Consider the following 13,720-nt stretch of genomic DNA (forward strand, 5'->3'; position numbering starts at 1 on the left):
CATTCCTGCAACACGTTCAGTCTCTAGTGTTGCTCCTTCTGGAGGCACAGCTTTGGGTATGCCCTTAGTCACTCTGATAGGGCTCACTTCCGGTCTTCCCTGACCACACCCAGCTGTTAAACCACACTATTTTCAGCTGCTTGCTCTATTGTTTTCAACAGTGCCCTACAGCATAAATTGCTCTACAATTCCTTCAGCCCAGTTCTGGCATCTTCTGATGCACTATTTTTGAGATCTGTGTTTGATTTTTGTTCTGACCCTAGGTGTGATCCTTCCCGCTATTTCATTCCCTTTTCCTTCCCACAAATCAGGCATCATCTCCAGTTTAGCCTATCACAATTCTCTTCCATATTGCCTTCCATCTTATGTCCACTGTCCTTGAGAGTTCCTTTAGACTTGAACTACCTCCCTCTTCGTTGCCAATGAAATTAGTTCCTTCTGAAAGAGATTAGGAGCTGAGATTAGACCTGAGGCACAGTCTCTGAGACTGGGCACTGAAGCTGAAGTGGGGACAGTAGTAAACTTCTGAGTGATATTCCTGCTTTAGGAGCTGGGCTCTTGGTTGGGGGCTGGGCTGTAAAAGAAAAAAGTTATTCTGAACTTGCTAAAACAAGAAAGACTTTATTCAGGACTATTCCAGTAGGTGTCAAATCTATTGAAATAGGCAGGATGAGGCTCAACTGTAAATACAAAAGGAAAAAGTAGGGATTTTTAGGCAAGGAGCAGTTTGGGGAGTGGTAGATAGGTGGAGAAAACATTAAAGGTAGGAGAAATTCTTTCTGAGGGCAGAACAAGGTGATCAAATATCAACAGTGTGTGGTGGGGGTGATTGAGAACAATCACATATCAAGGGTGGGGAATATTCTAAATTAATTTAGGATCTTGCTAAGACAGAGCTTTTGAGGACAAGGCCCATTATGGGTCCCATAACCCAAGAACAGTTTAGAGGAGCTTAGCTACTTTGGTCAAGAACAGTCCTTGTTAGCTGGGGTCCTCTGGGCTTGCTTTGGTTGGTACTGAACCACCACCTCACAAGCCAAGCGACCAGAGGCCCAATATTCTGGATAACCAGGCCCAAGAACAGCCTCCATTCCACGAGTGGGGTCCAGGCTTAAGAAGGAAACCCCTACCTCCTCTTGACCACTCTTGGGATTTAGCGTAAGATAACAGATGGTTGGAGGCAGGATGAGAAAAGCTGTTGTTGTGCTTTCTCGGGAGAAAATCCTCATGGTGTTTGGGGATGTTCTTGGCTGCAGCAGTCTGCCTGGGGGCCCAGATGGGAGCTATCTTGGTTAAACACACAGACCCTTGTCTGTCTTACCAAAGTTTTGTAGATGTTCCTGAATAAATGGTTCTTTGTATGCTGTTTGACCCTAGGACTATTTCCAGAGACTTTGGACAGTTGTTTTTATAATTTTCATCAGTTTTCCTGGGAGAGGGCTCGGGGGAATTCCTTATGCTGGAAATCATTTTCAGTTTTTTGTTTTGTTTGCAGTGCTGGGAATAGAACCCAGAGCCTTGCATATGCTGGGGATGCACTCTATCCCTGAACTTGGTCGCCAGCCCCTGGAACCATTTCTTTAAAGTCCAGTGCTAGCAAAGTTGTTCAAGGAGACTCAAGATGAAGGGCTAAATATGTATTAGTGAGCCTCAGTGGGGATTTTATTTATTCATTCAAAGTATCTAAAACTGAAATGTGACTTATGGTCCTCTAATGTTAGAGGTCCTCTAATGTAAGCAAACTATTAAGGGTGTCATTTTAAAAAATGTTCAGTAGTGAAGAGAACCCAAATATCATGGTTTAATTGGCTGCAGACTCACAGGTTTTATACCTAAGTTAGAAATCTTTCTGAGTTCCTTTCCCCATTGATTACATGCAAAATGGTCTAACAGTGGTCTACTTTATTCTTTGAATATAGACCTTGCTGCTCTGTCACTGCAACTTATTTTTTAAGTGGATATATTTCTTTCTCTTCTTTTCTCCCTCCTATGCCCTTATCTCGGGGGAAACAGAATTACCTTTCTTCTCCATCCTAGGCATATTTATAGGTCTTTGAGTATACACCCACCATAGGAACCAAGTAATCCAGACTCTGGAGAGATCAGAAGATCTCAGAAATGACTCTCTGCAAATTAACAAGTGAATTACAACAAAGAACACGTGGAATACAGCCTTTGAATCATTCTTTAAAAGCCCCCTGTTACTGCTGATAGGCAGAATTATAGTCTCTGGGACAGGAGTCTCCAGTATTTCTCCTTTGCTAGCAAAGCAATAAAACTTTTTCTTTTCTTTTGGTACTACCAGGGATTGAACTCAGGGGCACATAACCACTGAGCCATATCCCCAACCCTTCTTTGTATTTAGAGATAGGGTCTCATTGAGTTGCTTAGCAGCTTGTTAAATTGCTGAGGCTGGTTTTAAACTCAGAATTCTCCTGCTTCAGCCTCCCAAGCCACTGGGATTATAGGTGTGCGTCACCACACCCGGACCCTTTTTCCTTTTTCTCAAAACTGGGTCCTCATTATTGGATTGACATGGGGACAAAGACCAAGCTTTCAGCAACACTAGATCTTTAAGTTTTCTATCCCAGCTTTATCATTTCTACTAGTTCCTTTGGTACCGAATTACGTAAAACTCCTAACTCATGCTCACTAGTTTTTGAATGAGAATTATGGTAACAGTTTATGAATTTTGTTTACAAATTTCTGGAGTCTCAATTCTCTGATTTTCCCCTCCTCTACACAAAGAGCACAGACCCCAATCAGTAAGATGAAGAGACAAACAGCTTTTCTGAGTTTGGCTCTAAAGGTGTTCAAAATTATCTTAGAAGGGTTTTGGACTCCTAAGGGGAAAAGGTATAGCATGGGCTGAATTGTGTCCTCTCAGACTTTAAATGATGAAGTCTGTAATGATTAGTTTTAGCTGTCAACCTGACTCAATTAAAGGAAACCGAAACAGCTGATAAAGCATTATTTCTGGGTGTGTCTGAGGTGTTCTCAGAAATTGATGTGTGTCTGTGGGCTGAAAGGTGAAGACCCACCTTCAGTATGGGTGGGCACTTGGGTAGAACAAAAAGGCAGAGGTAAGCAAATTGGCTTTCTCATACAACTAGGACAACCTTTTATTCATGCCCTTGGACATCAAAACCCCAAGTTCTTGGGCCTTTGGACACTGGGACTTGCATCTCCTTTCCCAGGTTCTCTGGCAGGCCTTTGGCCTCTGAGTTACATCATTGGCTTCCCTGGTTCTGAGGCCTTTAGACTCAGATTAAGCCACAACAAAGGACTCTATAATTGCACCTGAGCCAATTTTGCTAAAATTCCCTATCATCTATTCGTTATCCTACTGGTTGTTCTTAGTACCTCAAAATGTGACCATCTTTTGCCAGGTGTGGTGTCGCACACCTGTGGTGTCGGCCACTCTGGAGGTTGAGGAAGGAAGGTCACAAGTTCTAGGCCAGTCTTAGCAATTTAGTGAGTCCTTGAGCAACTTATGAGAATTATGTTAACAGCTGAAAAGTTTTATTTTCAGCTGGGAGCGGTGGCACACATCTAGGCTCAGTGGTTTTGCTTCAGGAGTAGAGGATGGGGACCCCCATGGTAAAGAATTTGGGGCTTCTGCCATCAGGTGCTCTAAAAACTGAAAGAAAATGGCAAACCCTTAGGTATAGATAAATTGCTGCATGTAGTTCTCTGCATGGGTGTCTTATTTCTTCTTTTCTTTTTTTTTTTTTTTTTGGTGCTAAGGATTGAAAACAGGGATTTTACCAGTGAGCCACAACCCCAGTCCTTTTTTTGAGACAATGTCTTGCTAAGTTGCTGAGGCTGGTCTTGAATTTGTAATCCTTCTCCTTCAGCTTCCAGAGATGCTGGGATTACAGGCAAACACCACTATACCCAGCCATGGTGGTACCTGGCTGGATGCTTTATTTCTTACAAAAAATATCCTGCTTCTCCCAGGTGAGAGGTGATTGGGGTAAAGAATATAAACCAATGAATATGGATGATGGAAATAAAACTTCATTACACTAGTCTTTCCTTTTATAAATGTCTAAAATTTTCCATAGCAACACATGCTTTAAAAAAAAGGAGAATGCAAAAAATAAAAAAAAAAGGCTGAAGATGTGCTTAGTGGTTAAGTGCCCTTGGATTCAATCTCTGATGTCCACCCCTCAAAAGTGGGGGATGATAGAAATCAAAATAATTAGTTAACAAAGGAAAAAAAAATCAAAACATTACATTTATCTTGTCTTTGCTATAGAAATTGTACTTCAAGATACCAAATAGATGATATTGGGAAATTTCTCTTATTATATAGGTGGAATCAATTAACACAAGAAAAGGGTAAGATAAAATTAGAGTCTGAGGGGCTGGGGTTGTGGCTCAGTGGCAGAACGCTCACCTAGCATGTGTGGTGCGCTGGGTTCGATCCTCAGTTACCACATTAAAAAAATAAAATGAAGGTATTGTGTCCAACTACAACTAAAACAAAATACTAAAAAAAAGTATAGAGTTTGTTATTTTGAGGCCCCTAGAAAAGAATGAATCTTGGGCTGGTGTTTTTTGCCAGTGAAATGTTTTTCCTATAGGTTTGCCATGGTCAGAGAAACGCTACCCTTACACACATCCAGGAGTTTCACAGTGAAATTCAGGCCAGGGTAGTTTGGGTTCTTTTTAAGAGGGTCTTACTTTTCTCTAAGAGGCATGGGGATAAGTTTATAGTCCCTTGATCGATTCCAATCATTTCTTAAGATCCTATTAAAGTACAGGGCTGGGGATATAGCTCAAGTGGTAGAGTACTTGCTTCACATGCAAAAGGCCCTGGGTGGTTCAATCCCTAGCACCACACACACACACACACACACACACACACACACACACACACAAAATCCTGTTAAAGCATAAATGTAAATACATAAATCCTAAGTGTACAAATTCAATTTATCAGAAAGTAAAAACTCTTGGGTAACTGGTACAAAGATTAATAACCCAGTAATCAGACAACAGAACTCCCCTTCTCAATTGTCCTACTCAAAGGTAACTACTATCCTTTTTCTGAATTTGATGTAAATAAAAGTATACATTACATATTATTGTGTATGAGTTCCTTTGTTCAATCACAGTTGAGATTCTTACATGTCATTTTAACCAGATATTGTTCATTTACATTACTAGTTTTCCATTATCCCTTTATTTCTAAAATGCCTTTTGTCCTGAAGTATACTGTAACATTTGTATAGTTAATACCAATTTTCTTTTGGTTAAACACAATGTCTTAACAGGTTAGAATTTGACATTTGTATTACGCACAATCAAGAACTCAGCAGTAGGGCTGTGGTTGTAGCTCAGTGATTGAGTGCTTGCCTTGCATGTGTGAGGCACTGGGTTCAATCCGAAGGAAGGAAGGAAGGAAGGAAGGAAGGAAGGAAGGAAGGGAGGGAGGGAAGGGGAGGGGAGGGGAGGGGAGGGAGAGAAAGAAAGAAAGATAGATGTTGTGTCCATCTACAACTAAAAAAAAAAGATTAAAAAAAAAAAAAGAACTCAGCGTAAACTACATAACCTTAGGCACAGAACAAAGATACAGGTGCTTACACAATCTAATAGAGGACAGGACAATTTATTCCAACAGAACTACTGAGTTTTTCCTGTTATCTTGTCTATATTCTTTGAACAAACATACAGACAGAAGAAATGCATCTTTATGAAACATTAGAATCATTAACTTTTTTAGTTAATTTTACTATCTAGCAGAGTTAGGAATTCTACATTAAAACCCAATAGCTGAAAGAAAGCAGTAGTTCCACAAAGCTGTTATTAGAATCTTCTCACTTTAGCATAAATTATTTGAATAAACTCATAAAGAATACAGTAACAAATTTGGGGCATTAAAAATTGGGCACAGGTGGGTGTGGTACTGCATTCCTATAATCTCAGCTATTTGGGAAGCGGAGGCAGGAAGATTACAAGTTCAAGGCCAGCCTGGGCAATTTTATTGAGACCTTATCTCAAAATAAAAAAAGCTCTGGGGATGTAGTTCACAGGGAGTATTTGAGGGCCCAATCCCCAATATCTCAACACATCACAAAAAAGGGCATAGTTTGTTTGTGCCCAATTACCTTGATCCATTTCTTTAACTGTTCAAGTAATGGCATTTGTCTTAGAAATAATCACTGCTCTGGGTTTGTTTTTGTTTTTTTTTTGTAATGGGGATTAAACCCAGGAGTGCTTTACCACTGAGCTACATTATTTTTATTTTTTTGAGACAGTTGCTTATGGCTTCACTATGTTGCTGAGGCTGGTGTCAAACTTGCAGCGCTCCTCCCTCAGAAGAGATCGTGAGTAGCTGGGATTACAGGTGTACACCACCTGCCTGTCTTGGAATGACTTATTTCTAAGAGCAAAAAGTATAAAAATTATTACAGGGTATATATTTCTATATCCATACTAGCTGTAGGATCATTTCAGCCAGATGTATGCTTGCTGGAAGACAGAGCCTTCATGAGTCACTTTGTAGCTTCTTACCAAAAAGCAGGAATTCAAGCTATCAATATTTCCACTACATTACACATTCTTAAAAGGTAAGTCACCATGTCCTTAACTCTGTGTTTTTCCCAGCATTAGCTCAACTGTTGGCATAATCAGTATCTGATGACCTGAATATATTCTATTAAACAGGGTATTGATTCAGTTTTGTGTCCTTCCCATCCCAATCCATACGTTGAAGTCTCATCCCCAGTGTCTCAAAATCTGAATACACTGGAGACTTGGCCTTTAAGGAGTTAAAATGAGATCTGGATGGGCCTTAATATATTCTGACTATTGTCCTTATAAGAGATCAGGACAGAGACACACAGGAAAATCACATAAAGGCATAAAATAGATCTTGGAGAAGGCAGAGATCTACAAACCAAGGAAAGAGGCACTAGAAGAAATTAAAAATGCTCACTCCTTGATTTTGGATTTGTAGGATCTGGAGCTGTGAGAAATACATTTTTTAAAGAGTCAGTTTTCTTAAATTTATAGTTACATTTTCAGTTAAAAATTTTATAAGTAGGTAAGCATTTTACACTTCAGCAGAAACTCTCCCACCACTTATTTGACATCTTTAAGTTGGTTTTGGTAAGTTTTCAGAATACACAAGCATCCTAAGGCACAGATCTTCAAGATCATAACATTAGTAGCATTTGGTAGTATAGGACTGCCAACAACTGGGTACAATAGAGGGCACTGGGCACTAGATAAAGCCAAGGAGACCTGGGTTCTAGTTTAGATTCTGCAATTAACAGAAAATTGAACTAGGTGTTCTCTTAGGTCCTTTATATTCAAACTTGCATGACTATTAAGTGATGGTTATAAGCTCTGTGCTATGCACATTAGTACCTCAAAATCTAGTTGACAAGTCTCATTTGAACATAGTTATTTTATCTTCCTGATAAAAATGCCTCTTATGCTAAAGTTTGTACTTATTTCTCTAGTGATATTTATGGAGGTAACAGAATTTATAAGTAAGCCAGTAAAGTCAATAGTGATCACCTAATTTTCTATTCCGGTAAATTTCCACTTCTAAGAGATCCTTGGGTAAAAGATTAAAATAAATTACAACTGTTTAGATTCTCGCAATCAAAAATTCCTTAAAGAACTAAGAAGTAAAATAGTTGTGTAAGGAAAAGCAATTTATAGTCAGTTGTTAACTGATAACCTTTAATTCAAAAGGACACCAATTCTTGATTTGAGATCTGAGATCATGCTTCACATCTAAGTGTATGTATATAAATCCTATATGTAAGCCAAAAATTGAACCAAACTGGAAATAGTGCTCTAACTATAATTTGGCACTGTACATACAGGCAGAGAGAAGTGGGGTGAGGTGGGGAAATACATATATTAGAAAAGCACCTTACTCCTCAAAATGAGAATTGTTCCTAAACTAAAAGAGAAGTAGTTAGGGGCTGAGGATAGAGCTCAGTTGGTAGAGTGCTTACCTCACATGCACAAGGCCCTGGGTTCAATCCCCAGCACCACCAAAAAAAAAAAACAAAAGAGCAGATTTTAGTGTCTTTAATTTTTTTCAGTTTTAAAGTTGTCTGAATATGTGTTTACTAGTTTCAAACTATGACAAGTTGAGATAGATGACTATGGGAGAAAAAAAGACAATATGACATCATTAGAATTACAGGTAAGACAAGGGGAAACCCAGAGTACAGACAAGAACACAGAAAATTTTTAAGAGAGTACAGATGTCATGACATTTATTAAAAGGCATGCTACAATGCTATATTTGTTAGGAAAAGAGATTGGAAATATCAAGTTATAGCAAATATACAAACTGAAGGAAAATGGAATATACTGTAGTGTACAGAAGCTTGAATTAACCATGCACTACGTAGTTAGAAAATATGTTTTTAATATTTTATCTTCTCTTTGCATTTATAACATAATTCACTTCAACAATCACAGAATCCTTTTCTTCCAATGCCACAAACTGTATTACAAATGAAAGCTGGTACTGCTGCTTATCAAAATATACAAGACAATTGATGTTTTTATATAAAACCACTTTATATGTTAACTTGTTCCCAAAAACCTTTTTTTTCTTTTTTGGCCTGGTTAAAAAAAATGTTGTTACAAATATTTACAGCATTTTATTCTTATAAACTGAAAAAAGGGACTTTCATGAACAGATCACATAAAACACAAGACTATGTCAGAGGCTCCTAGCTGTGCTATTTTGTTTTGTTTTTCTTAAATACAGTACTGAAAATGCCCATCAAACCCTTGTCATCCTAATCCATCTGTTCACATTTGAACTCCCATTTTCTCTAAGTAGTCTGTTCACCAATAGAAAATACAAAGTAAAGGCCGCTCTCAACTGGGTCTTTCAGAAAGGAGCTTGGGGAAAATGTTTCACAGAGGAGTTAAAACCAGAACATTCAGTCTTTGGTCAGAGCAATGAGGTGACATTTTGATGCAAAACTTTGCTTGGTCAGCAATCTTTATAATTAGTAATTTTTCGATGTGGGATGAATTTTTAAAAGATCTGGGTAACAATGAATGGTAAAGGAAAAAGGCCAGAGTATGATTCTTTTTAATGACCCCCAAAATAGCTATTTAAATATTTATTACAACTACTACATAGATCCAAGAACTGAAAACAACAAAAATAATCTGCTGAGAGTGTTGAGTTAAATTTGCCATAAGCAGCTTTCAATCATGAGTATTATCACCAAGGTCACTGGACCAGACAAATATCCCTGTTCTCTGGAACATATGCCTCAGGTTGCAAAAACTAAGGTGACTACCACAAAGCAGCTCTGTTCTTGAACCAGCATAATGCTCTATAATGAAGATTATGTGATAAGACAAAAGTATAACTGAGACTTCACACAGTTACAATTATTTGCTTGTATGACTAGTTCATGGAACAACATTCTTTTAAAACTCTATAGTACATATTACCTGAAAACCAGAATACTGATACTATCTTAGTCTCGAACAAGAAGAAAAGGTCATTTAAGACTACTGAAGAAGGCACATAAACTTTGGTCCTGTTTTGCTTTTTTCCCTTTATAAAACCCCCCAAATTAAGATTTAGTTATTTTTATTTTTTAAGCCATTGTTAGAATTTGCTCTGAAAAAAGACTGCAAATAGTCTTACAGGTATCAACACAACTCTTTTAAAAGACAGCTAAGTTATACTTTTAAAGTTTTGTGCAATCTAAACCATGTTTTAGCACAATAAGAGTATTTTAGGTCTGGCAGGTTCATTAACAGATAAAAAGTTAACATTAACAAAAGATCAAGACAAAGAAAAGACTAAGAAAAATGCTTTACACATAGTGATGCTGTCCTTTTTGTTGTTGTTGTTTTAAAAATAGCAGTACACATTAGGTTTTCTAAGAAACAGGCTGATCGTTTGGCAAACTTAGGGTTTTTAAGGGACTTAATGGGAAGGAAAAGATATGCTTTTGAATTTGTCATTTTTGTCCAAAAATGTTTAATGGGAATAGAAGAGAATCTACATGACAATACACTCAAATATAAACATCACTGATGACATGGAGACTTTGAACAAAGTTTCGGAGCTGAACAGAGATTCATAGGAGCTAATTCTTAAAACGAAGTAGAACTGATGACCACAATAGCAGATGGAGACAACGAAGACCTCACTCCCATCAAGAATCAGGCAGGCAAAAATTATGGCTCTAAAAACTGAGTTCAAACATTTCTACAAATAAATGATCGTAATATTCAGTCTTGAAGAATTTATGGCATTCTCTGTAGGAGCTACTAGGTAATCCTGATACTTCTCCAATAAGTTACAGATTAAGATAATGCATCATTTTTCTATTTGTACATTACATGAAACACATTTTACTGCTATGTAATTTATTTAAATCTCAACGTAAGATGTTTTGGCATAAATTGCTATTGTTAAATATGTACTGCTATTTTTTAAAGTCCTGATATATGCGTGTGTGTGCATATATACACACACACACTTTGTGTAAGTCAATATACCTTGAAAAGTGATAAGTATACCTTAAAATAAAGTGAATAAACTTAAAAATAGGATATTATGATAGATCAACAGTGAAAACAAACCACTGCTTAGAAGATACTGAAAAAAAAAAATGTGTGCCAAAACAAACAATAAAAAAACAAATCTAGTTTTTCCACTATCCTCAATTTTTTTTTTGAGTCTTTTTACAAAAACTATGCCAACACAAATACCGTAGATCTCTATAATTCTAATAGCAAAGAGTTCAATATGGACAACATCCATGTGCTCTATAGCTAATTTTAGACACAATCTGATGGCTTCAAACATGCACTTTTAAAATAATATCCCACTTTTCCAAATCTTAATTTGGTTAATTTTCTTTTTCAATAAATAAAAATGTATGTAATGTGCATATGTATATACATTAGAAGTGTATGTATGTATATACATGAATCTATACACACACACACACATACACACAAACAACACACACACACATATCTACATAAATCCCTGAAAAGGATTCAAATGTTCTTTCTCAGACTTAAAGGCCATCCCCCACTTCAAAATTACATTCAACACCATTATTTCCCTTCTGCTATCAGTTACTTGCTACACTTAATGCTGGATGTTATGAGAATTATGAATTAATAAATTACATAGTCATCCCAAAGTAAACAAAGTAATCCAATTTAACATGTCACTGAAAGTTGCTTGTGTAGAAGGAAAAACAAAAACAAAAAAACAAATTTTGGGAGATTTTCCAATTTGTTTCCCTTCCTCTCCTACTTGGGTGTTTAAGGTAAAAATGTATTTCATAAGTGGGGGAAAAAACCAATAGATAAATGATAGTATACCTGTCTATTCAGCCATTTCAAAGGTCTCAAATTAATGACCTTTATATTCTACCAACTAACTGTTACTCAGTGTTGAGTTACAACCTATAATCTCTTTCAGCTTCCCCAAAACAACCTATGTTCAAATTAATGGCTGGAATAAAGCAAAATGATTTGAGATATTCTTTGAAAAGTTAAGATGAACCATTCTGAGAATTATGAAAAGTGTAAATGGGTGGACGAAATTAATCCCTCTGAATAATTCTGCTTTAAAAAAAATCTGATCAAGCATTGAAGGAATAATAAAGCAGTTTCTTGTTAAAAAGAAACAATTTTACATAATACAATCACTGAAGCAACATTAAAATGTACTCTTACATTCAACCAGAAAGAGAAGGAAAGTATGAGAAATAACTTGTTTTCTCATACTCCAACTATGTGGGCATTCAGAAATGAAGTTACATTAACAAAGAAAAGCAAGTTCTCACTTGAGTACTGAAAAGAACAAGTAATCCTGAGACAAATTCTGATGGGCAATAAAGATTAGAAAATATCCAGAAACTGAGATTGCATTCTATAGCCCCAGATTGGTGTATGATAATTGGCAATAACTGCTACGAGTCACAATGTACAGAAGCCTACAAATGTGTACTGAGTTATTCCCAAAACCATTCACCCTTCCCCACCCCATCTCTGCACCAAAGCACCAAAGATTTGAATAAAAACTATTACTTATTGAAAACCACTTAAAATTGTAATGAAAATAACAACAAAAAATCTTTAAAATCCTTACCAAACCAGAGAAAGCAAAAACAAAATGCTCACCAAGCCCACAATATAGTTTTCAAGATATTTAGATAAAACTCTAACCTATTGTATCTTAAGCACATAATAAGGCACATAAGAAGAAATTAAGTAAATACACAGTAATTCTGAATAAGTATTAGATAGATTATAGTGGTACAAAAAACCCTTGAGATTAATTTTTTCTAAAAGAAGACCTTACCAAAAATAACTTCTAAAAAATCTGTCAAACCATATGATAGACCTGAATATTTCCTTAAGACTGTAAACTTTTTTTCCTGAAAACAATTATAAAAAAGTAGTTTATAAGTAGGATTATTTTTTAAAAAATTTTCAAGATCATATTATATTACTTGACAAATCAGTATCATTTTGAAATTTAAAACATGATTTTTCTAATAAAATTATTAATTATTCTGACTTATTAATAGATCCTGGTTGGATTCTTCTTAATTTCCCTGGGGACAGCTGAAACACTTAATTTTTTCCAGATAGTCTTAAAAAGGTAAGATATGCATATTCAAAGGAGTGTCATACAGTAGAAAAAAAAAGAAATCATTGAAAGAAAACATGCACATTTATAAGTCTGCTTCCAATATAATTCAATGTGTTTATATGTATAACCATCAATATATGGCAAATATTTGACATAATTTATAAGTGAACATAATTTCCTACAGGGGTCAAATTTCTGAATCATAAAGTTAAAAACTTGGTTGCAAGTGATTTAAATCACTTACATCAAGTAATTTTAAAAGTCCATATGTTTAAATTTCTCAAAGCTCAAAAGGAGTTTAGAGATGTTGTATAAGGCTGATCTGGACCCAAACTAAAAGAAAGCATGTTCTTTTGAAATCTAATTTAACATAGGGAATTAAATTACTGAAAAATATTTTTCCTGAAGGTTATTTTTATACAAACCATGGTACAAAGGAATAACAAACCTTCGATCATATACTGGAAGGGGAAAAAATGGGGGGGGGGAGAACCATCCCTTGTTTTGAATATACTTGAATATGAAACTCAAGAGTTTTTTTTTTTTTTGAAAGAGGCAAAATTGGTCTTGAGCTACTTCAGTCTATGTCTGTAGGTTTTAGTAAAATTATGGTCCAGTTTTAGAGGAGAAAAATTCACAGAAAAGTCAGATTGTAGATTTTGAGAAAGAAACTCTGAGGTGGTGATTTTCTCCAAGATCATGATTATGAAGCTCAATGAGGGCCTGGATTGCTTCTTCTACAGATGCCAACTGAATGAGCGCCATTTTACGATCTTTCCTGAAAATGGCATAAGAAATAGAGAAAGTATTCAGAATTAATTGTTTCCAAACCTTCTTCCACCAGAAGACTCTTAGAAATTTGCATGGTGTGTTAAATAATATATTTTGTAAAAGCAAGGACTTACTGAAAGAATTTAAAAGCCTTCACTGAACATCCAGCTTCCGTGAAAAGGTTCTTCAAATCATCCATTGTAACAGAAGGGCTGTGAAAACATTACAGAATGTCAACGACATCAGCTCCACTTCTCAAATGAAGCACAGATTAACTCTGGTAATCATCAATTCTCTCTAGTATTTTACATT

At 36.1% G+C, this 13,720-nt stretch overlaps 1 protein-coding gene across 7 annotated transcripts in view; it reads right to left on the bottom strand.

Moving 5' to 3' along the window:
• Positions 1-8,384: 8,384 nt before the first annotated feature.
• Ptbp3 (polypyrimidine tract binding protein 3) overlaps positions 8,385-13,720 on the bottom strand; it is a 97,264-nt gene continuing 91,928 nt past the window's right edge. For all 7 annotated transcript variants that reach the window (XM_027942982.3, XM_071600839.1, XM_027942978.3 and 4 more), the window contains 2 exons: positions 13,543-13,620; positions 8,385-13,415 (listed from right to left, as the gene is read on the bottom strand). In XM_027942982.3, the coding sequence (XP_027798783.1) occupies positions 13,283-13,415; positions 13,543-13,620 (211 nt within the window). In that variant the 3' untranslated portion in view covers positions 8,385-13,282. The remainder of the gene's footprint in view (positions 13,416-13,542; positions 13,621-13,720) is intronic.

Source organism: Marmota flaviventris, chromosome 13 (genome assembly GCF_047511675.1).
Source record: "Marmota flaviventris isolate mMarFla1 chromosome 13, mMarFla1.hap1, whole genome shotgun sequence".
In the NCBI taxonomy this organism is placed as follows: domain Eukaryota; kingdom Metazoa; phylum Chordata; class Mammalia; order Rodentia; family Sciuridae; genus Marmota; species Marmota flaviventris.